At 35.2% G+C, this 25,991-nt stretch overlaps 1 protein-coding gene across 1 annotated transcript; it reads right to left on the bottom strand.

Moving 5' to 3' along the window:
• Positions 1-1,211: 1,211 nt before the first annotated feature.
• On the bottom strand, positions 1,212-20,413 carry LOC127862615 (steroid 17-alpha-hydroxylase/17,20 lyase-like). Its single transcript, XM_052401820.1, has 12 exons — positions 20,313-20,413; positions 17,590-17,652; positions 16,851-17,055; positions 16,249-16,326; positions 15,238-15,336; positions 13,726-13,819; positions 10,916-11,074; positions 10,250-10,458; positions 7,341-7,469; positions 6,191-6,295; positions 5,432-5,566; positions 1,212-4,727 (listed from the first exon to the last, which is right to left on the bottom strand). The coding sequence occupies exons 4-12, from the start codon at positions 16,316-16,318 to the stop codon at positions 4,381-4,383; spliced, it is 1,347 nt and encodes a 448-aa protein (XP_052257780.1). The 5' UTR covers positions 16,319-16,326; positions 16,851-17,055; positions 17,590-17,652; positions 20,313-20,413; the 3' UTR covers positions 1,212-4,380.
• Between the last annotated feature and the right edge of the window lie 5,578 nt (positions 20,414-25,991).

Genomic DNA, 25,991 nt, shown 5'->3' with positions numbered 1-25,991 from the left:
ATGTTGTAATTTTGCTCCTTATTTTGATAGTGATCCATTTAGTATTGTCATAGCAAACGTAAATAGTAATTCAACAAATTGTACAATAACATTCCTTTCGTTCGTATTGTATTCTTAAAATGGAGACCTGGCATCTTCTAAAGCAAAAAGATTGAGAACCAGTAAACGCCGGATCCAAAATTCCTCTGAAAGTTTCACCATCTGTTGTGATAAAAGAAAGTCCATGTTCTAAAGGTCTCCCACCAAGTGGTTCAAGGACTGCGGGTGTTAAGCCTATGAATCCATATAGTCCCATAACAGTGACTGATACGCCCAAAGACCAGTTAAAACCTTTTCTCGAGTTAAATTGCAATGAGCTTGTGGAAAGACTTCAATTATGTCGGATGCAGGATATGGCAGACGCGTGCGAAACTGAAGGCTTGGATGGGTCGTTCTTTGCAAATATGGACAATGAAAGCTTAATTCAGGTTTTTAAGCTTAATACGATGACTTTGCTCAAGTTTAACAAAATGAGGGATGAAAACTGGGTTTCCGAATGAATTATAATTGTTTGAAGTGATATATATCTAACACTCGTTTCTAGACTTGTGTGTCTCAACACGTATAATTTGGATGATATAATTAATTCTGGTGTTACACTATTAGTCTCTTTTTTATGTGTGACTTTCGCATCTGTTGAAAGTGAACATTAAAATTAGTATAAATGAGTTGAATAACTATACAGGTATAACTAATTGTCCGTTTCAAATCAATTTAGACAATCAACGAATACTTTTCATAAAATACAATTAATACTAATGACACTAACAACTTGAATTCGTCGCCTTCTATTTTAACGATTGATTGTGTTTGTATTTTAGACGATTTAGGACATACAATATTGTACATAAAGCGCAATTAAATCTGCGACTTGTTCAATAATTAAGCTTACAACTTGTTCAATAATGTAGCGTATTCCTTTATTGGTTTCAACGAGTTTAAATTACGAATTCAAAATTACATTTTCGATTGTGGTATTTATCCTGAGCACTGGTACAAAGCATGAATCGTACCAATATTGAAAAAAGGTGACAAAAAGTATCCATCCAATCATAGAGGAAGCACCTTTGTAAAAAAATTCTCAATATTTTATGAAACATAATCAATTGCTGGTGGGAGGGTAAAATATGCGTAAAACTGTTCGATTCGGTTTAAGAGACAAACAAATTACAACCGATTGTATTTTTATTCTACATAGCGTTACACGAAATGTTCGTATGCGGAAGCGTAAGCTATATTGCGATTTCACATATTATGAAAAGTCATATATATTTTATGAAACAGTCAAATCTTGTATACACAAAACACTAAGGATATGTCATATTCCGACTTCTTCCATGTCTGTCTTAACGTCAAACAAGGGAGATCCATGTCAACGCTTATATTTTATATTGTATATTAATGCTTTTTAAACATTGTATTCATGTTCAATATTTTACAATGACGATTTCCATTTTGTTTTGGTTCTTATGCTGTTATTTGCTGATGATATTGTTTAATTTACTACTGTCCCGGTAAACCTACCGAACAAACTTAACGATATTTAACCTTTACGCTTCTTAATGGTTTCTTAAGAGTTAAAATGGTCAAAAGAGTTAAAATGTGGTTACTGACCAATTATCTGCAACTCATCTTGCTACCAGTTGTTTATAAAAATATATTTTATATTCGATATTCTTACGTGACCCACCCAGTCCTGTAAGCCGAAATGATCCGTAAAACAAAATTGTGTCTTTGTGTCGTATGAACGAATCTGCACTAAAACTAAATTTAGTATCACATCGTACATGCATGATCAGTTGTCAAACGAAAGTACGGTTGATATTCAAATGCATTATTTTTCTCTTTCCGGGATATTGTTTCAGTATGTTGATGCTGCATAAACAAATATAAGTGTATATGAAGTGAAAACACCAAAAATAAACAACGGTTGCGATAGACACCTATAAACTGTTAGATGTCCATAATATCACTTTAAAATAAAAGTAACAAGAGCACCGCAGAACGGGTCTCAACGCTCTGCTGCGGGTGCAATTTTGAATAGATGAAAGGTTGTTAGAGGTTTTTTAAATGTTATTTTAGAGGTCACAGTGACCTTGACCTAGTGACCCAAAATGGGCGTTGCGTGTAGAACTCACCAAGGTGCAGCTTCATATGAAGTTTGAATGTTGTAGGTGGAAGCATTTTCATTTTAGAACCACTGTTCAAAAGGTTAACAAAATGTTAAGGTTTTAGCACGACGCGGACGGCGGACGACACGACGAGCTGGCTATGACACTACCTCGGGTTTTCTCCGAAAACAGCCGAGTTAAAAATTAAAAGAAATCATGCATATTTGAAAAACGTTAAAGCGTGTTCAACTATTCGCGTTCAATAAATAACGAGTGTAATAACATTTGCAATTGGTTTGTGTTTAACTTTCCATTATTCTGGAAATATGTCTCATACTGTAAAAATATTAAATAAACAAGCGTTTTGAGCATTTCATCACAGTGCATCTATTTTAAGCCTTGTCAAAGTTGCTGTCAAAACCAAACTAGTTCTATTCGGTAGAGTGATAACGCCAATCTTACTTTTGGGTTCTGAGATTTTTGACATTTATGACAACTTTGATAATAATTAGTTATTACATGAAAATTGTCAATAACAAAAATGCATTATTATACCAAGCGTTAATGAAACAGACGAATACTTAAACCAATTTAAGTTGTAAGAAAAATATTATATGGTGCCAAGCTTTGACATCAACTTAAGACAACTTGGCTTTGGCAATATACTAAATACACATCCATTCACACACGATGCTGAATACATTGTAACACAAAGACTAAAAGATTAATTTGTACAAGAATGATATGATATATCTGCAACATAGATAATACAGATATATATGTAATATACATATAAAATGAAACAAGTTTAAGATTTTAATATAACTTATCATTTCATGATAACAATACAACAATATATACAAGTAAAAAATTTAAGAATTAACAATTTAATGAAGTAGAAACATTGACCTCAAGACTAAAATACTAAAAAAATCACAACACAAAAATAACAAATATGATATGGTTTTCATGCAACTAACAACGTTTGCTATGTCCATAAGGTATATAGGTTATTACATAACTCCCACCTAGGAAAATTTTACCTGTAGTCTATTATCTGGAGACCTTAAGAATAGGATATTACTAAGTGTGACAGATAACCGAAATATTTGCATTTTACTCCCTATTAAGCATTTATTCTGCTGCAAGAAATGCATCCGTACTTTCCCAAGGAATACATCCAGTATAAGTGACATGTGAAGGAGAAATTCTTACAATCAAGACAATACAATAATGAGTATACTTTATCTTTTGGACGTTTTATATTATACTTTTTGTATAGTGCCGACTTGTTATTTTAAATATATTATAACAACGACATTTTAAATAATAAAAATGTGTATCTGTATAAATAAAAACGGTCGTGTTTCATATGCCGTATCATTTATAGCAAGACGTACGGTCTATATTGATACACACAATCTTATATTATCCGAAATACAGTGATAACAAAAACAGAACAGAACACACAGTTAATTCAGACTTATACATAGATACATCATCTTTAATGCATACAATTTGTAAATAAAGCAATGTCACGTGTTAGAAAATATTAATAATTGTAACCAATCATTATAGCAATAACCATCTAATCTGGTGTGTATTGGATACTTGGAATAGTAGCTGACTACCAATATATGAAGTCACCAACATTTAACAATCAGCTGATAATCCAGAAACATCGAATATATAACAAAAACATTGCGTATATGTTTATAATAGTGCAGGTCCACTGCCCAAATATCTATAATTATTTAAAATCGCGCACATGTATTTCACAAACGTCTTTCCTATACACATATCACCGACCGAAGAACAAAAAGCTCATTAAAATTTGAAAATAATTTGACATACATGCAATAGCTGTGGATGCCTTGGGAAACAATCAAGGGTCGGCAAGAAGCATTATGTTCGCATTAAGACACAGCCACAAAATTAATTTAAAGAATTGCTTACAAGTTTAGTACACAGGCATTTACTTCCATTACACCTGCCCTTAACATGTATTGAACTGACCTCTAGCCATTTTGTCTGATCAACGAAGATAGTTGAGCGTTCAATGCCGAAAGCAACGTTGTATTTAGTATCAACCATAAATGAACTTCATCTAGTAAGTATTAAATATTTTAGTGACCACTCGTTCAATGAATCGGTAAATACGAGTGAAGAGATTATTACAACAGTTCTCAATGGAATTCTCGTATTTCCAGTTTCAGCCAGCGCGGCCCCTTCAAAATCGTCTCTTAATGACGACATCTTGCGCTTTCGGATACATAGCAAACATCGACGCTATGGGTGCGATGTCTGGGGTCTTGCCCTCTTCCATGTCCCACGTGTAGCGCTGCATGAGGCACGCAAACAGAAGGTGCAGTTCCGGTTTTGCCACGAACTCACCTAGACAGACACGCTTCCCCGCCGAGAACGGGAGCCAGCTCTTGGGTTTCGGTCCCAGTTTGCCGTCTTCGTCTAGAAACCTCTTCGGGATGAAAGCGTCGACGTCGTCCCATGCCTCTGGGTCGTGATGCAGCGCCCAGTGGTTTATCGCTACAGGGGTACCCTTGGGCAGCTTATAATCGCCTGCAAGAAATATTGTAAGTATTCGAATAAGCAATTTAAATTAATGAACAGTAAATGTGCGCTTCAACTCTCTCTCTATATACGATTTCTATTCATAGTGTACCCCTTAATATTCACAAAAAGTTTCATCGACATGAGGTATAAACATAATTATTAACTAAAAGATGCGTCGACATAAATACAACATGATTTGCTTTTTTCATCCAAAAAAAGAAACTTACGCTATGACCTTATATTTATTTAAAACCTATGTACTGTTCAAATCCTAAGTAAAGTATGCATGTGTGAGGTGTTGTGTTTATAATGACATATAGAATACACCTCAGATGATATACCTTCTAAGAAAATAATGACATGGAATTTATTTCGTTTTCTCGGAAATCCATAGGATATGAAAAATAAGTTGATTAAAACAAATAAAAACAAGTAAATATTATGTGATACACAAACAACCTTTTACGTTATTAATGAATTTTGTCAAGTCAAAACTGGTTGAACCACGATCATTTCAGAATGTATGTGCTTGAGTGTTCCGCTTTTGTTTGCAGTATAGGCTTCTCTGTTGATAATCACAACTTCGACATCAACACAAAGGTTTAAATATTACGTCGTTAAGTATCGAAAAACATACAGGTTAACCAAACAAAACATCAGTGACTATTTTCTTTAAAATAAAACACCTACGCAGCGACATGTTCACTTACCTATTGACGTATCACAAAGGGTATTGTGGAAGACTCCTGTAGGAGCTACGGTTGACAGACGCATGCTCTCGTGCAGAACAGCTTCTGTATAAGCCAGATCCGGCCTATCACTCAGACACGGCAGCCTGTCTTGCCCTGTGACAATCAATTAAAATGTTGTCAAAATGTCAATGTGGCCTAAACTACATGGAGCGTTGTAAAAATTATGTTTCAATCAGAAATCATATATGTTCTTCATAATTTAATACTGTCTTGCAAAGCTCATCACCATCCTTCGATTTGACCGTTTAAGGCAAAAACCAGGGTTTATTCATTGGTGTTTAAGTTGCGCATGTTTTTTCTTATGTCTTATGACATAGCAATTTAACACTTAACTTAAATAAAGAACCAACAAGTGATCATAACATTTTGACCGGTGGTGTAAATTGAGTAAATATTTAAATACTTTTTAATATTTTAATGTGTATGCAATATTAAACTACAATAAATGAACCAAAAAGAACGTAGTAGTCCAGGGAAAGCTGCAACGCAAAATGATGTTTAGACCAATATGTGTCACATTGAACTTGTGGTGGTGTGTATTACCAGTACATTGTGGTTGCATGAAAAGCTACTGTTTTCTGCACATCGATATAGTCCAAATATTGAGACAAGTTTCAATCTTATAATAAACTGACAGCGTTACCAGTCTGATTGATTTATTGTTAATACAACACGTGTAAGGGATTGCCATTGTATGAACAATCGTATATAACCTACCCACGACCCGGTCAATTTCCTGTTGCACTTTCTGCTGTATTTTCGGATTTGCGATCATGTGAAGAATTGCAAAACGTAGAGTCAAACGGGAGGTGTCGATACCAGCTGTAATTGCATACAAGGTATAAAATATGCCATAATTAATTTGAGAGAGACAAGAGATTTTTGTAAAACATGTACACCCCCCCCCAAAAAAAACAAAACAACAACAACACAAAAACAAGTGCCTCGCAAGTACAATGCCTACCAATATGGATGGTAGGTCTAAGATTTCTCAAAATATGGTGCCAACTTAAAATGATCTACGGACTGACCATCGTACCATCCGACCGTCCTACCGACGGACAGGGGCAAAGCAATATACGCCGAAGGAGGGCATATAAATGCAATTTGTCAGACAAGTTCCAGTTAATATGTTGAAATGCCCATAATATCACTTCAATATGTTGAAAGACACATGATTAGCATAATATCGACCTCCCGTTGTTTACAATATCGAGAAACAAGTAAAAATCGTGCTTATAGAGGTGGGACACATAGTAGCTCGGATAGTGGGTTGTTGTTAAGTCCTCGGCAATACTAACGCATCCAAGCTCTGATACATCACTTACATCATTACTGAAGGTCGCATATTTAATAGAGCAAATTAAGAATTTTCAAAAATATTTCAAATGTATATAAAAAACATGGTATTCTATAAAAGACATTAAATAACTAGTCTTCACATGTTTTGTTTTTGAACTCATAGATTTAAAATTTTGATTGGAAAGATGCAACTCGTTCTTTTATGTAGCCTCAGGCGCAGAAGTACTATATGACCGAAACAAGAGAACCGCATAGCGGGTGCAAACGCTCGGTTGTGGGTGCAGTCTTGAATGAAATGAAAGCTAGTCAGTAGTGGCATTGGCCTTTGACCTAGTGACCCAAAAATGGGCCTGGCGTGTACAATTCATCAAGGTGCATCTACATATGAAGTTTCAAAGTTATATGTGGAATCACTTTGATTTTAGAGCCTATGTTAAGGTTTTAGCACGACGCGGACGGCGGACGACAGACGCCGCACGGCGGACGTCGAGCTAGGTATGACAATACCTCAGGTCAGGTTTTCTCCGAAAACAGCCGAGCTAAAAAACACATTTTTTACAATTACCGAAGAAAATATCAGCAAGCGTCTGTGTGATATGAGTCTCGGTTAGGGACGCCAGCACTTCCGGATCCTCCTCCTTCTCCGCCTCCTGGCGAGCGAGAATCAGATGGTCCGCTAGGTGGCGTTGTACACCTAAATGTAAGGTTTTATTTGCGCTTATTTTTTATCATTTTCAAACATACAAGTACTACTGAAAATAAAAAATACCTTGTCGATGGGTAGTTTAACCCATTTATGCCTAGCGTCTAGAAAAAAGGCCTTGGAAAACAGCGTAGACCCAGATGAGATGCCGCATGATGTTTGCTTAAAGGAATTGCTGTAAGAAATATTATAAATATAGAAATAAATATACTAGACATCCCTAATTTTGGAAATAAATTGATCCAATTTAGAAGGACGGGAGAGTCCACTAGGCATAAATGGGTTAATCTCCCGAGCGAAGATTGGCGAAAGACACGTTTAGTTTTTATTTTCAGACCATTTATAAAAATATAAACACATTTAGAAGCATCGCACTCATACTTCAAGCGCTATTGTGCATAATATATTGTTCTTTCGCATAAAATATCAAATCATCAAACAGGTCTTATGATTGGTACAGATTATTCTTTTTTAATGATTGACATTGGTAAAACATATGCTTAAACAAAAGTTTCGTCAACTTAGTTTAAACTTAGATTCATTATGGTCTAGAGACGGTAAAAAACAATACACGCAGACGAAAAGACAATCTCTTGCACGACGGTTACATTACATTCACCTCTGTGTTGGGCTCAGAACGGACTATTGTTATGAAAGCGTACCATTCCAATCTCCACGCAGAGTTGTCGTTCCGTGCTCTCACATACACCTCTGCGTAAGGCTCAGCATGCCATTTTGTCTACCAAATAGGTAAAACCGAACAAACGCATTCAATGTATATTTGAGTGGATATTTAAGATCGCATGCATTAAATTAAGAAATATGACTTTTAAATTTACGATAATCGTGCAAAAACTTGTGAGTTTTAATGCAACTCTTTGGAACTATTTTATTGCCCATTTACACAGATGCAATCATTCCACGCACTTCACAAATGTAAACAATTGTACATATTTTTTATTGAGTTACGTTAGGCATTGCTTCGACGTATTTATGTATGTTGGTTTCTTAACATCAAAAAAACATATCAATTTTATAATAATAAATTAAGACTGAATATCATGGTATGAGATGGTTTTCTTTTTAGCAGTGAATGCAATGTAACCGTCGTGCAAGAGATTGTTTAGAATACTGTAACCTTAATGATGAACGCTTGGAATGATCATGACATGAATGAGACGCTTTCATATCATTAGTCCGTTCTGAGCCCAACACAGAGGTGAATGTAATGTAACCGTCGTGCAAGAGATTGGTATCATTCATGGCATGATCATTCCAAGCGTTCATCATTGAGGTTACAGTATACTAAACAATCTCTTGCACGACGGTTACATTGCATTCATTGCATTAAAGAAAACCATCTCATACCATGATATCTTATATCAGTCTTAATTTATAATTATAAAATTGATATGGTTTTTTATGTTAAGAAACCAACATACATACACACGTCGAAGCAATTCCTTACGTCACTCAATAAAAATTATGTTCAATTGTTTACATTTGTGAAGTGCGTGGAATGATTCCATCTGCTTAAATGGGCAATAAAATAGTTCTAAAGAGTTGCATTAAAACTCGCAAGTTTTTGCACGATTTGTTCGCTATTTCCTATTTTATAGGCAAAATGGCAAGCTGAGCATTTCGCAGAGTTGTATGTGAGAGCAAGGAACGACAACTCTGCGTGGAGATTGACGAAAAGAATGGAAAAGATCAAAATAAATTGATCAGTTGTTCGACGGAGCCATACCTTGGAGCCATCGAGCGAAATATATATAAAAAAATGCTCCGCGGTGGGAGACACATGCCATCCCCCCCCCAAAAAAAAAACGCACAAAAAAACAAACAACAACAGGGCCTTGTCAAAGGATGTATCACATTCAATGTCACAGTGACTTTGATCATTGACCTTAATTTCAATAAGGATTATCCACTGTTCAAGGTCAATGCAACTGCAAAGTATAAGGCCCATCACTCAATCCTTTAATGACATATCGAACGGAAACAAATTTAACACTTAATGTCACAGTGACCTTGACCTTTGAACTTGTGACCTCAATTTCAAAAGGGATCATCTAATGTCTAAGACCAATTCACATGTGAAGTATCAAACCAATCGATTAATTCGTTGACAGATTATTGATAGGAAACAATTTTCACTCTAAGCGTGACAGTGACCTTGACCTTTGACCGAGTGACCACAATTTCAATAAGGGTCATCTACTGGAAAAGACTAATGCACATGGGAAGTATCAAGCCAATTGGTCAAATATTTCACAATTTATTGATCGGAAACGAACTGGTCTACGGACAGCCCTGACGGACAGAAAGACAGACAGACAGACAAACAGACAGACAGCAAAACAATATACCCGCTCTTCTTCGAATAGGGGGCATAAAATATGACGATCTTAAGGAGCACAATAATACAAGTTATTGCTTGGATATTTCTGCAAAAAGCAGTCAATTTATTTGATATTGCAATTTTGTCCCATTAACTGTTTAACGAAACATAAACATTCATTTTGTATAATACGTAAGGCCGTGATCTTAACCAAATGAATAGCAATATTACAGCCCTGTTTCAAAAAAATAGACGACAGCTAAATGGAAACTGTGATGGAAATAAAAAACAAACAAAATATTTATTTAGTAGAACTAATTTAAGGTGCGGAAATTCCGAAGAACATCCATTCAATTTGTTGTAGACTAAAAGTTCATACATACATGTGTAGTGTTAGCATGTTAAATATTGTGCATTAACGGATATTTACCGGGCTTGTATGTAGCCAGCTCCGCACTATAGCGTTTTTTAATTAACGCTAAAATCGTCTGTGTAAAATCCTCAAAGAGTTTGAATGCTTTTGACTTGAACAAGTATTCTAACGGCGGGAAAATGTCTTCAGGGACAAAGCTAATCTTCTCAAGTAGTTCGTCTTCTGCTTTTATTATAAAATTAACTTCATTGTCTCCAAATTCGATGCTACAAAAGAACATTTCACTTGGTTAAGAAACTAAGCACAATTATACAATAATAACTAAACGATAAACGTCATTCGATCGCTCCCCGTTTTAGTTGTTCATTCAAGACGTTGTAGAACATCGATTGAATTATAAAAGGTAAATCTATTGATTATAAATGTATAATTAGAGATGACTAGATACTATAAGATTAACAAGTACAAATAATCAAAAAATAAAGTCAAAAGCATGCTAAGTGTTAAAAAACGAATCAATATTGCAAAAAAAAGTGATGAAAACATCGATTCAATAAATTTTCAAATTGTAAAACACGCATTTCGTGCACAGATGAAATACGTTTAAAAAAATAACGCGATCTTAGTTTTAAAAAGTATTATCAGTTTCCCGCTAAGCAGAACCAGTTTGGGCTATAGAGTAGCTCATATGTAAACCACCGTCCGAAATAAAGTGTCACTTACCTGCCCCCAAAACATAATCCCATCAGTATGTTGCCTACGGCGAAAGTGATGTACTCGGCTGGTTCGAACGGCTTGCCTACTATTTTGTCCATCTCAGCGAAAACGGTAACCATTGCATTGTGAATCCTCTGTTCGAGTGCGGGGCCCTGCATCAGTTGTCTGTCAAACAGAGAGAACATAGCAAGTGATATAGTATGTGTATTCAATTAAGTCCGTCCGTTTTATGCTGCATAATGTGATATCCATATCGCTCGCACCAAAATACCTCACATAAGGCTCTATGCATCAGGTACCTCCGCGTCCGAGGGTGAATTTGTTTGAGGCCCACTTCACTCGTGCCTAACTCACTACGCTCAATATTCAAGTTGGGTGTGGTATTTTGTGTAGAGGGTTCAAAGTGCCCGGAGGATAACCAATCTATCTAGTATGATGACATCCAACCAAGCTCACGTATGCATGGAAAGGGATCGAACGGATAGGGTGGATAAAAAAATATTCTTTTGTCTAGCTTTGACGGAATTGACTGTTCGGCAAGAGCACTGGTTGGTACGCTCCCTTCTCGCTTTCAACTTCAGATGGGTCTGATCGGTGATCCGGAAATCATATCGCTGATTTATATAAAATACACAAGCACCATAATCTTGTAAAGGGAGATATGAAGACGACCACTCAAAAGTTACCTTCTGACAATCTCGCAAATTAATGAAATTATCAATATAAATTTTGCTTTTGGGCTAATTAATGTGAAAGTAAGCAAACGTTTGGAACAAAAAAACACACGTTAACGTGAAAATGCATACAGCACGTTGTTAATAAAATATTCTTATATGATACAGTTCTAAATAAGCAAAGTTTCTAAAAAAAAATTAGCGTGAAAGTGACATTTCAGATCTCGAAAGGAACAATCTACATTGTAATTGGCTAGAGATATAAGTAATATAAGCATATGTTAAATTTCAGAATAATTTGTCGTTTCCAGATACGACTGCTCTGCATGTTAAGTCTATTTTGATTACACAAATAGACTTAGAAATAGAATTACCCTGAGCTTGATTTGGACAAAACTAATCTTGGGGTACAAAAAAGCTGACCGCACCAAAATTCTCTGTCAGAATCACCTACCGTATCAACTAAAATTATCTGATCGTAACTACAAATGGTGCATAGAATATATCAGGCTTGTACAGAACTACGTATAGAGCGTTTTTTTACCAAAGATGCGTAGATCCGGATTATAACTAGCGGCAAACATGAGCCTTGTTCTGGGAAAACGGGGCTAATTTCATATGCATAACGGTTTGTCCCATATTAGCCTGTGAAGTACGCACCAGTTAATCAGGGACGATACTTTCCGCCTAAACTGATTTTCCAACTTCTTTCCTTTAAACGAAATATTCCATAAAAGCGAAAAGTTTCGTCCCTGATAGACCTGTGCAGACTGCGCATGCTAATCTGGGATGACACTATAGGGATATTACACGTTTTCGAGGGCATGATCATCTGCGGGCGCTCGAAAAATCCGTTCCTGCCCGAGTGCGTGTATTTTCGCTATTATTGAATAAACAAATCATACATACCAAAATAAATTAAAATAACATTGAAAACAATATGTCTTGTTCATTCGACATCGACAAAATAATTCGATTATTTCAATACAGTTCAATGTTGTGTTTTACATATGCCTCACTCGGTCATCATCCGAAATGACGAGGCTTTACCTTCGGATAGATTGGCTACCTCCCCTTATCTTTCGCTACTCTCTATATAGGGATCGGTACAAGCTAATTTTACCCGGTCCGAAAATTGGACCGGTTATTTTTAGAAACATATCAGGGGAAATAATCCGTGTACCATTTCCGGTTTATTTTCCCGAACTTTTTGACAGCTGACAGGTAAGAATGAAAGCTCGTTCTAGTCAAATAAGATTCATAATACATATGCAACTTGAGTACTACATGATACATAATATCCTCGCGTTACTTAAAAGTGGAACTCTTGATTTGTGAGCCTGTGAATTTTTGTATTTGATCTAGTCATCAACGGAATGATAGAGAGATTAAAAAAATAATCCGGGGAATGCCGCGCGCGAACCATAACATTGTCACGTCACGTCACGAACGGCGCTACCGATTGGTCTTCGCGTTATCCAATTAAAATCGCCGATACAGTAGCCTGTACCTGTTGTATATTATAGTCAACGAAGTCAACGGTTATATTCAACGGGGGACCGGTTAATACCTTCGGATAGGCAGTTTTCGATTTAAAATGTGTTTAAACAGTGGATTAATGCAAAGTTGAAATGCAGCCGCACAAAGTAAGAAATAAGGAATTATTTTGGAATTTACAGCAGGAACGTTGAAGGTACATAAACACTTACATTAACAGCATAGTCTTTTGAAAGTGTTGAGTAAATAACCTTAACTTCATTGACGTTGCCAATAAAATAAAGCTGTTTTCAAGAGAGTGCAGATGGTATAATTTGAAAAGTGGATTAAAATAGTCATTATCCCTGCATGCATGAGGAAACTGGTGCTTATTCAGTTCCCATTTATGCTTGGAAAGTCGTCGAAGGCTGGAGAAGGGAAGTAACTGCGCGTGGACCAGATTATGGATATGAAAAACACATAACAGGGCTTGAACGGCACGTGAATCGCCTTGTTAATACCCGATTTCTCCCGTTCAAGCCCTCCTTTTGCCAAGTTTCTGCACCCCGCAAGAGGGCATTATAGATAGAGTTTATGCAATAATTTAAGCACATGCATAAAGCGCCGTTTCCCAAAGCGCGGCTCACATACAAACAACGCGCCTACCTGAGAGCTTTCGACGACATTTTCCTGTGCAATTTCCAGGTGGGCGTATAGTTACTGAACGCGATGTCCTTGCCTCCTTCTGTGAATACTCTGACTTAAAAACAAAAACAGTGCTTTACTAAGCTAATAAATAAACATGGGTTTTGAGCTATTCATTTCAGTGTTATACACAATTCGTGAACGATTTTTCATGGACTTGTTCGAATTTAGCATTTAAAATACCCTATACATATCAAATGTTTGGTCTATTGAAAGAATGTTTGATTTTGTTCCAAGAAGTTCCTTTTTGAATCCCGGTGAAGACATTTTTTATTCAACTTTTTGACCTTCTATTCTACGTATTATACGTATCTTATATTATTCCAATTATTATAGTGTTGTTAGTAAATGCATTTACTTACAATTTGTAAAAATTAAGTACATCTGTGGAGAAATCCCTTTAAAACTAGTGTTAATTTGGGCAAAAGTCGAAAACAACAAAATTGTCGCAAATATCATCGGAACCCATGTGCCGCTTTGTCAACAATGTTTAAAGGCAAATAACTTAGGAAGGTATCAATCACAGGGGATGAAATTGGTGTCACAAAAATTGTTGTGAAATTACGAGGATTGCTTATAATTAGTATTAAATACACCCTTCAATGCATGAGGCCGGATGGCCGAGTGGTTGAAGTTGTAGACTTTTATCCCAGGACACCAGGGATCAGTGGTTCGAGCCCTGTTTAGGGTTACTTCTTTTTTCTTTTTTTAATATATATTCTTGATTTTTGTTACTGGAGCGTTTTATATCAAATGTTTACATTTATCAATATAAATCATTTAAAGCCACACAACTTGAAATGAAATACATGGCATACTAAATTTAAGTATAAATAAGAAACATATTTTATCTATGCCAATTAGAATATATCTGGTGGTTACAATGTAGAAACCCGTCTCTTTTGCGCTTTAAAACTTACAAATAACCGCGTTTGTCGAAATGGACGTATATTTCTAGTAATATATTTTCGGTTTAAAAGCGGTACCGTTTGAAAAATAATAAATTACTTGCTAACTAGGCTATAAATTTAATTTTTTATTTATCTCAATTAGAATATATTTGGTGGTTACTAGGTAGAAATCCGTCATTTTGCGCTTTAAAACATAAAAAATCGCTGTTTGTCGAAATGTACGTATACGTATTGAAATCCTACTTTCGGTTTTAAAATTAAAAAAAAAACTTGCTAACTAGGCTATAGATTTAATGACAATTTTGCACACTTTCAAATTGCATCTATATGTGCTGATTAACAGTGTACTTTATTTCAAGGTGTGCGGCTTTAATGACAAACTTCAATACAATGCCAAAATCTGTGAAAAGCGACTTTACGCATCAACAAGAAATGGTGATGACATATTTCTAGTTTCAATTACTTGAGAAATGTGCGTATAATAAAATTTCGGTATAAAATGTTAATTGGAAAAGCCGATTAGCCGACAAACCGAAATGAATAATAACAAATATACATTTACCTGATGGGGTAACTATACGGTTGGCAAAGTCTGTCGATTTCTTCACAAGAACCTCTAGCGCGACATCGATCTTGTTCACGACAACAAGCTTCATTGGGCCTGCAATACACAGTGCAAACGGAGATGCATATTGTCAAAGGAAGTCACGTAACAATTATATGCTCCATACGTGTAAAGTCTAAAAATGTCCGTATAACCGACTTTTACACAAAAATTAATAATCAAATCTGTGCAAACGGTGCAAAAACATACGTATCGATATGGAGGATGTGTACATGAGCTTAACCTATCATCACGTTTACTTTGCGCAATACGTTTTAGATACCGATATTTTCAATTAGTAAACACTCTTTATAAGGACTTTAATTGCAATTAATGTGAAAATCAAACGTACCGATATAATAATTAGTAAAAATCCTGTAACGTAATTAATGTATATATATTTGTACCATCGCACATATTGTAAATCGATTTTGAAAACGTCAACATTAGTCGTGTACAAAATCTTATGTTTTCGTACAGCTTCGTGGATGGTCCTGATAATTTAAATGTTTGCACCTACATGTGAACGTCATGCGAAGACCACATGCAACCATGTAGATTTAGTTTTAAAGACGAATTGGCATTGCTCGCGAAATATGAATTTCTATGTAGAAATTGCGCTTTGTTCAGATGAAATAACCTGAATATTAGGTTTGTAGGAAAATCCTTACAAATTCATACTATATTAACTGTTACTTGCAACATAATTACGCACTTAATACAAGCTTTGAGCAAACCAAAATTAATTCACATACAATTCGAGCAATAAATTACTCATTACTCCATTACTCCATTAATGTGCATTTCTTGTAAAATAATGTCGCATTCTATTGAACGCTTTGTTTTGAACAATAACATCCATAAATGAGCGCTTTGTTCAGGACAAGACGTGCCCAAATGTGCATTTAATGAAAAAATAACTAAAAATAACATACCCACACGAACACTTCGTTTTAAACAATTACGTACCCAAATGAAGCGTAAGCACAGGTCCATACGTCTGGGTCCACTCTAGGCACTGTTTGCAAAAGTCGCTCATACTGATTTCTTGAAACAAAAGACACATTTCACGATAATTATGTTTACAGAGTTTTGTTTCTTCCTTAGCTGTGGCAAACTATATACCGCTTCTCCCCGAAAGAATTTCGTTAAATGATGCAATTGTCCGCAAATATCAAGTTTACCTTTACATATATATTCTCCTTTCTCAGTGTTTTCGAGAAATCTTTCCCGATATTTAAAGCTTCGCCTATCGCCAAAATCAAAAGACTATAAAAAAAGCCCCGGTGTTTACAGAACAAAATACCCAACCAATATAATCATGGATAACAAGATGATCTTCTCTGTACCGCCAACACAGAATTCGTGTAAGATTTGTTTAAATAAAAATCGGGGCCAAATTGATGCTCTATTAAACATAACTATTCAATATAAAGAAGTGAAACTCCAGCTGCTGGAGCAGTATTGAATTCTTATTATATACAATTAGTTGGTCTTTTATTTAAGGCAAGTGACCGATTGCACAAACAGTACAAAACAGCACAAACAGCACAATACAAGTCAATACATACTATATGTATGTCCAATTAACTGGTATGGCTAGCCCAGGTGTCGGGGGATAGTTGTACTTCATTCGATTGATCAGCCAGTATCCTAGCACTCCCTGTCACCATGGCGACAAGCACTGTGGTCAGTGCTGACCCCGGTGTGAGTGCCTAGCATCTCAATCATTGTGTGTTGGTGCGAGTTTAATGATGTGTTAATGTATTGTAGACACTGAAATTAACAAAGAAAATACCAGTTTTACAGTTTTACTGTTTATTATTAGTTTATTACAGTCTCATCAGCATATACACAATCACAACATACAATAAGACATAAGCATAATAATAAAATGCTGCCTCTCTGAAGTATCGAGTTTTAAGAGACTAGAATATTATATCAACATAAGAATCATCGTACACTTATAGTGAAATGAAAGGGAGCCTGAATTCAAATTACAGAAACTGTAACATGGACTACAGAGTTACCTCTCTTCGAAATACCAAAAAGTTATATAGTCTCCACTCAAATCTTGTTATCAGTTAAAACAACTTTGTACAATCTTAGAGCTATGAGACTAAGTCACATATATCACAGCACAGTTAAAGTGATATTATGGACATGTTTCACTGTTGAATTAAGCTGAAAAGAATTAACAGGTCAAAAGAGTTAGTAGAAATGTGGTTACTGACCAATTATATGCAACTCATCTTGCTACCAGTTGTTTATAAAAATATATTTTATATTCGATATTCTTACGTGACTCACCCAGTCCTCTAAGCCGAAATGATCCGTAAAACAAAATTATGTCTTTGTGTCGTATGAACGCATCTGAAATAAAACTAAATTAAGGTTCACATCGTACATGCATGATTAGTTGTCAAACGAAAGTACGGTTGATATTCAAATGTATTATTTTTCTCTTTCCGGGATATTGTTTAGTATATTGATGCTGCATTAACAAATATCAGTGTATAGAAGTGAAAACACCAAAAATAACCAACGGTTGCGATACACACCTATAAACTGTTAGATGCCCATAATATCACTTTAAAGACTATGTTACATAATACAATTTTGATTGCCCCCACTGACCTCACCTTAAAATTTGCCCTTAGAAATTCACCATAAATACTGAAAGCGAAAATAAAACACTATTGCGCATAGTAAAAAAAAGTCTTACAAAGTCAAATATCGCATATGGTCAGACCATCTACGAACTTGTCAGTGTTGACATTCAAACACAGGGATAAAACATTAATTATCAAATTTAAAAGGCAATGTTAAATCATTTATACAATAAAATTCTCATGTATTAAAACAGTTTTCATAATACCATGGTTATATTCAAATCATGTTAAAGCGAGATTATACGATTTTGAAAATGTGTTAAATTGTAATATATTGATACAATATGTTACAATAACACAAAAAAGGCAAGAAAACTTATACATTGAAGACGAATTTCATAAAATGTAGCAAAGACAAATTAGCGCCCCGAGCCGATTGTGACGAGGATATTTCGTACATATTTTCCTACAATAACCAAAGCATTCGTCTTTTTTGTTAGTGTTCATGTGTCGAATGAGTAGATATCGTTGCAGGAATTTAGTCAAAGCGCTGAAGGCACTGAAGTTGTTCGCTGTTGTCGACCTTGATTAGTTTGTGCGCATTGCACAGGCTAATCAGTGTGCACAGGCTAATCTTATCTGAAATGCATTAAGCCCCGTCTTCCCTGAAGCAGCGAATATGTACAGATTTCAATGATAAACACTAGACTGGCCAATGTCGACTTACAAGCTGGTATATACACTCACAGCTAGAGCAGAATCATTTGTCGTATGCTGCAAAGAGGCAGCGGTAATCGTTCCTAGCAGAGTGAGTTGCGGTTCTTACTTAAGGCTTCTAAGCACATACTGATTTGCAAATATGCTCTGTAAATTTAGTAACGTGACCAACTAAAAATGAACCGTTAAACTAAATTTAGATTCACAACGTAAATGCATGATTCACATGCTGGCGAATTCGACTGTACAGCCTTTTTCGATTTCAGAATTAAATATCTGGCTTATTTCGCAGTTTTCGACACATGTTCTTCTTAACTTGTATTTTAATTAATATTAAAATATATGTTAAATAAGATTTTTTACACATTTTATATAAATTAATAACATTTGACAAAATCGTATAATCTCGCTTTAAAGGCTTCGTTGAATGCGTCTGGATACGATCATCCCCCCCCCCTCCCCAATCCGACAAATATCTCTAACACTGGTGCCCTTCGATGTTAAAAGAGCAGCGCCCATTCACATCAGCTTAGATAAATAAAGCATAGCAGTGCTGCTGAAAGAATCGATATAATGAGATATGGTTCTCTGATATAGTTCTCACATAATACAAACATAATACTTTTACACTTGAAACAACAACAACACTGGTGAGCGTATAGACTCGGTGAAATTCCCGCCAATAGTATTTCTTATTTATAAGCTATTAATGTACTAACTTAAAGTGCATGAAATAATATAATTATACTGTGAATAAAGCTTACTCGGTAAATGATTATTGAAACCATTTGTACAATAACATAAGGCCTAAAAAATTGTTTCTACTTTTCCAGCCAAATCGCATGATTGTGCCAATTCTAACTTTTTGGGTATTCCAGGTTCAGCTTTTGGTAAATTGTTCTGCATCCGGTGATATTCCATTACATAACTTTAAGCCAATTAAACTCGTACACTGAGGGAATGATTAAGATACCTTTGCAATATGTCTGCTAATAGCAATCTTATTAAAGTAGAAAATAACTCGATGATCGTCAAAAAGTGTAAACGATAAATAAATGATTGACCGACCTACATACTTTATAGTTTTGGGATAATAGTATAGGCAAAGAACATACTTAGTGGCATAAGTTTAAATTTATGTTAAGTACTTATTACCGAATTATAATTTATAATATACAAAGGCGATCACACTAAATTGTATATGCATTGAACAAAATTGAACTATGTTAGTTAACAGAGATACAATTTCGACATCACGATACATTTTGTTAATTTTAGAACAAGTGTACGTAAAGTTCAAAAATCGTAAATTGTTCTTTGAATTACCATCTTCTATTGAAGATCAAAAGATCCACTAAATCGTCATGTTACGTTTTGATGTGCATCAAACAGGCATGTTCAAAATAGAATATAGCATTCGAAGACAATACTTTAAATAACTACACGTTACAAAACATATGAGCTTAGGAACATTTATAATGTCATTATGCTTTGTTAAACACTGACACAAGCTTTCCATAATCAAATAATCACTGGTCTATAACATGCCATATTATTATTACAATTACGAGGATTAATTTATCTACCAACAAGGAAATAACTCACGATAGTCTTTCCTTAAATTGGGCATTATTAAAGTAAACTTTTAAGCGTTAAACATAACCTACAAAGCAAACAAATAATGGCACGTTAAATGAAATTTACCGTTCAGTTCTGATCGCTTTAATCCTGATACTTTAAGTTTGCATGTAAAAGTCACTGTCGAGTATATATACGCTATCATTTCGTCAAAAGGTGACATAATTTAGCTCGCGGTGTTATAAAATAGCTCACGAACCTGCGACTTTGTTTACATTTTGACGGTGTTGGAGGAAATAACTCCTACTATATTTTGTCTTTAGTATTGATTCGAAAAGTTTGTAAATTTTGCTAGGAGTAGCGCATTTACAAGTTGATGATCATTTTTTAGTATTTTTCGCATTAACTAGTTAATTGTTTGTTATCAAGTAGACCCGAATAACACCAATAAACGACGTGACTAACGGTGAGGGATATGTTCTTTACTTACACCGGTTTAATAGACAGGGTCTTAAATCAGGACGCCAATCTAAAAATAGAGGTTATCTGAAAGAGCGTTTATTGACACATTGTTCAGGACGCGGTACTCATTTTTTATCAAACGCGGTAACTAGACTTGAAATTCATTTGTCATGCAATTCGACCAACTGAGAAGTGATGTGGTTTATTATTCAAGGGTGGACATCGATTCACACGCTCTCTATCATGTGCATTATTTTATGTACGCTAGCTACAATTGTCATGGATCTTGGATGATTTATAATTATTTTCAACAAGAAATATCTTTTAAAAAAAAAGATATACGGCGTTGATTGTGGTCGGTGTTGATGAACGATCAAAAGTTACATCTATGAGATCAAAAATGCCTTTACTGCGCAGTTCGTAGCTGCATTACACGCAAATCGACCAAATAACAACAACATGGCTCTTTTTGGACGTTCTGAAAGCATAGAAAGTATGATGACAATGGTTATGACAACTGAATATAAAGACAATTTGCAATCACCATCATTTTAAATGAATATTGTTGGAATATCGAATACCTATCTCACTAAGAATATAATTGCATGTTTAAAATTCCCTGAACACAACTTTTGATTTTTAACACCATATACAAATTAAAAATATTCAATAAGATAATTGATGAAAATACAAAAATATATAAAAAATCTGCGAGCAATACTTTTTACTAACGAATTAGGTAGTCATCAAGACAGCCCTGTTGACCCGAACATTGTTGTTTATGCATTACTTGTTACCCGAGCAGTTCACACGGTGTCAACAACTCGGACCTTAACTTAGGTATAGAGCACTAAAGCGCTTTTTCGGCATAGCTGTTTTACTCAGCTTTTCATCTTAATGACTTTTACATAACGCCAGCAGACACGCATGACTATTTTCGAATATTTCATAGGCTAATTTGAGATACAACCTCTGAACTTTGGCTACATCATTGTGTCTGTGCTCAGTGCAAAGGATGTAGCACTGTTCAGTGTAAGGAATTCCGGACTACTCTCTGTATGTTCAAACGACACAAATTGCGGCCCAGTTACAATTACGCGTCTAAATCCATCTTGCAGAATTTAATTTTTGATTTCAGGATGAGAAAACAATAGTATAGGTGTCGTGATAAGAGGAAATCGTTTAATTATCCAACCACAATGTTTGCCGTACTTGGTCAGCACGCCTGGAAATCGTTCCTGAACGCCTGGATAGGCTGCCCTTATTAACAAGTTTGCTATTTTGAATTCAATTTTGTATCGAAAAGCATTTTGCTTAAATGTGCCATTTACAATTCGCCATGAGATTTTTAATGACCCTTGTCATGCTAATATGGGTCTTTTTCTTATGCGTCCGTCATATATATAGCCCACTCAGCCTGCGCATCTCTCAGTCTGGTCAGAAGATACATAATGAGACCATAAAATATTGAGTGATTTTTTAGCGAACAGCATTGCCTCTGACCTGACTGTGCAAATGCACATGTTGGGTTTATCAAACGCTGGCCGAAACGCATAAGACCCATTTTCACATGACGCGGCTATTAACGTGTGATTTTAATGTGTCGAAAGAAAACTGCGTTTAAATCATATTTAACATACGCTATATTTCGATAGTGTAGAAATATGCTCATAATAAGGCATGTGAGGACACATATGATGTGCACTCCCGTAGTATATTTTTTATCTACTTACACTAATGTGTGGTTTTACAATGCTAACACACATTTCATGCGGTGAATATGCAACTTACAAGTGAAAAACACACACAATTTTTCAACTTTTGTTTTCATTGTATTTATGTATTTAGAAAAGTAAGTTGCAAACTTTATTACAAACTCAGCGTATACGCCGACTACAATTTAAATAGATATTTCTTGTTATATTGTGTTTTTTTTTCGGTTTTAGCGATAATCAAGCATTTTTGAGGTTGTCTATAGTATGCATGTAGTTATTGGTGAACTCACGTCCGACGTTTTATAAATTGAGAACTGTGAATATAAACAAGCTTAACCTTCAACTAATGCGTTTTTAGCGCCCGTAAATACAAAAGATCGCCGCTATGTGTTGAGAACAAAAGAACGTTTCCCATACATCCCCGATGTAGAAGCATGAACGAGGTTACGAAACAGATCACTCGTGTTAAATTTAATTGTTTGTTTTATACGGTTTTTGCGATTATGAATCATTTTTGTTGTTGTCTATCGTATCCCTGAAGTTATTGTTGAACTCATGTTCAACGTTTTATAAATTGAGAATATAAACAAGCGTAACCTTATACTATTGCGTTGTTTTCTCGAATCTATTAACAGCCTCAGATTATGAATGACCTGTACTACGTCATTAAGACGCAGCTGAAAAGTGGACTATGAAGAGCCTTTCGCAGAGATGTATGTGAGAGCAAGGGAACAACAACTCTGCGTGGAATTGCCGTGCAATTGGACTCTCCCTTGTTTATCGGCAGCCGCATCTATTAATAGTCTCAGATTATGAATGAGCTGAGCGAAAATACTACGTCATGAAGACGCAGCAGAAAGTGGAATATTTTAATCATTCATAAACAATCTCTTCCGCCACACGTATAATACAATCATTGTTTACTGATTCTTTTCTATATAAGCTCTGTTCGAAACTATTACATTTAACACGAAATTCATATTATGTTTCCATTTTGTGAATGAATATGGAGAACTCAAATCTTTTGCATAAATTATACAACTCTTTCTCGCGCGGAATCGGCGTGTGTGGCAGGTAGTAGACTCTCCGTAGATAAGCCGAACCGACTTAAAAGTTTGAGCAACAACATTAGTGTTCGCTACGCGAACAACTAAAATAGTATCATCTTTCTTTTTAGTTTACCCGATAGCGTTTACATAACGATTTATGTAATTGAAAGCGAACTGACCTTGATATCTTGCGGGTTGGAATGCAATGCATTAAAGTGAGGTAACGATTCCACTGCTGAAACGACGGCTTGATTAAAACTTTATGCATCCACGTGTTTTACGGTCAATTTCGAAAACAATTTGAAATATTTGCGTCAAAGCGTATATCAAGTTATTGGACAACAATACTTATTTGATATAAAATTTATGAGTGCACAGAATGCGTTTTCGTAGTAATTACCAAATATGAAAAAACAGTGATTTGTTACTCGACGAGTTTTGTTCGTGCCACACTATCGATTTTCCTGTCATATCTATATTTGTTTTATTTTAGATATCCATTTAAGGTTATGCAAATTGTAATTGGTAAGGTTAATATACATTTTTTTAGAATATTTGTTGTCATTACCTGAAAAAATTCTAGCCCAGAAGCCTATCATTTTTCTGTTAATAGTAACAGATAGCGGGTATCTCCCAAGTTCGCCATATAGCATATATGACGGAGTACTTTTACGAGACAGTATACTTTTTTCGAAGGAATTCCCTATGTACGCGTTCGATAATGTCTATGTTTTCATAGCCCCATATTTCGCATCCGTAAGTGAGTATCGGTACAATAGTGAGATCAAAAAGTTTTAGCGTTAAATCCAGTGGCAGATCGGAATTATTTGCACGGATATAAAGTAAAGTCATTGCTTTTTTAGCTTGTGCAACATTGTTTTGACGTGAGCTTAGAAATGAACCGTTTACTGAAAATGTGACACCAAGGTATTTGTATTGCTTAACAATTTCAATTTAACTTCTGCCGATGTAAAATTTTCTAGCCCGAAATATGATTATTTTTGTTTTGTTAGTGTTTGTATTGAGTTTCCATTGTGTGCAGTATTCATTAAATGCATTTAAACATCTTTGAAACTCTTTTTCATCGTTTGAAAGAATTATAGTGTCGTCGGCGTATAACAAGACAAGTAGCTTCAGCCAGTGATAAGCACTAGATGGATCAGGTATATCAACACCTTTACCGTCGCGTATACTAATATTACTTTCAAGGTCATTTAAAAATATTGAAAACAGGATCGGTGACAAATGTTTACCTTGCCGAACGCCGTTTTCGCATGGGAAGAACGGAGACGAGTTATGATCGACGGAAACACATGATTTTATATTCAGGTACATGGTATAGATAACATTAAGTATTTTTCTTGTAACAGAGCTAGATGGCAGCTTAAACCAGAGACCATTTATCCAGACTTTGTCGAAAGCCTGTGAGAAATCTATAAAGGCACAGTACAACTTCTTTTTATTGCTGCGTAAGGTTTTAATTAGAGATTGAAGAACAAATATGTGATCCATACAAGAATGATTTTTTTCTAAAACCTGCCTGATTTTCGTTTAGAATTCCATTTGATTCTAAAAATGTGTTAAGCCTTTCATTTAGAATTGATGTGAAGAGTTTTCCAAAACAGCCTAGTAATGTTATAGGCCTATAGTTATTAGGGTCGTCGCTGTCACCTGTATTTTTGTAAATGGCGTAAATAGTGCCTTCAAGCCAGACATTCGGTATATGACCAGTATCGAGTGTCATGTTGAATAACCTTACATAAATTGGTAGAAATATGTGTTGAGTATATTTTATATATTCATTTAGTATGTTATTACTTGGCCCAGCTGCTTTAGAATATTTTAAGCGTTGAATATTCGCTTCAATTGCGGTCTCGGTAAAAGGCATGTTTAAATCTAGTGTGTCGTACACGGGATCGTTTTCGAGGGTATGTAAGTTAATCTCATTGTTTTCGGCAGTGCTATCATTATAATTTGTACTTTTGAATGCGTATATAATCCAAATTGATTGGATACTTACAAAGGTCAGGTGCAGGTGAAAAGCTGGCGTATACAGCTAAGCCGAATAAAAAGCAGTACTAGATAAAAATATATATATATTGATAAATGTCTGGCTCATCTAGTTTCATTTTACCTAATTGTATAAGTTCTGGTTCTTTTAACCCCGGCATTACACGTCTCTTGAACTGTTGACTTGTACGAAAATGACCCAGAAAGAGTACAATATATGAAAAAGACGGGATAAATACTCAACAGTACGAACATTTTAGAACTGAGACCAGTCCCGCATTAAGCAGAGTAGGTAAATGCGACTTTTATTAAATTATTCCTTTAATAATTTTAATGTCGTATTATATACCTGTACAATGACATTATGGTTCTGAAACTTATTGCAAAATGATCCTGCCTTTAAATCATCGTGCAGCGTTTAGTACATTCAGTTATGGTGTTGCACCACTTAGGATCGAAACCGGGCGGTATGAAAATTGAGATGTCAATGATCGCAAATGTTTATTCTGTGACTCGATTGAAGATGAGTCTCATGTTCTGTTTCAGTGTTCTGTGTACAGCCATATTAC

Source organism: Dreissena polymorpha, chromosome 16 (genome assembly GCF_020536995.1).
Source record: "Dreissena polymorpha isolate Duluth1 chromosome 16, UMN_Dpol_1.0, whole genome shotgun sequence".
Lineage (NCBI taxonomy): Eukaryota > Metazoa > Mollusca > Bivalvia > Myida > Dreissenidae > Dreissena > Dreissena polymorpha.
This window is presented reverse-complemented; position numbering and strand designations above follow the sequence as displayed.

Bases quoted from the DNA above. Each gene is read 5' to 3' on its own strand.
- LOC127862615 (XM_052401820.1), bottom strand. From the start codon at position 16,318: ATGAGCGACTTTTGCAAACAGTGCCTAGAGTGGACCCAGACGTATGGA. The intron at 6,296-7,340 runs GTAATTGTAAAA...ATGCAATTACAG, and splicing joins GCTTGCTGATATTTTCTTCG to CTGGTATCGACACCTCCCGT. The intron at 4,728-5,431 runs GTAAGTGAACAT...TATTTCTTGCAG, and splicing joins CCTTTGTGATACGTCAATAG to GCGATTATAAGCTGCCCAAG.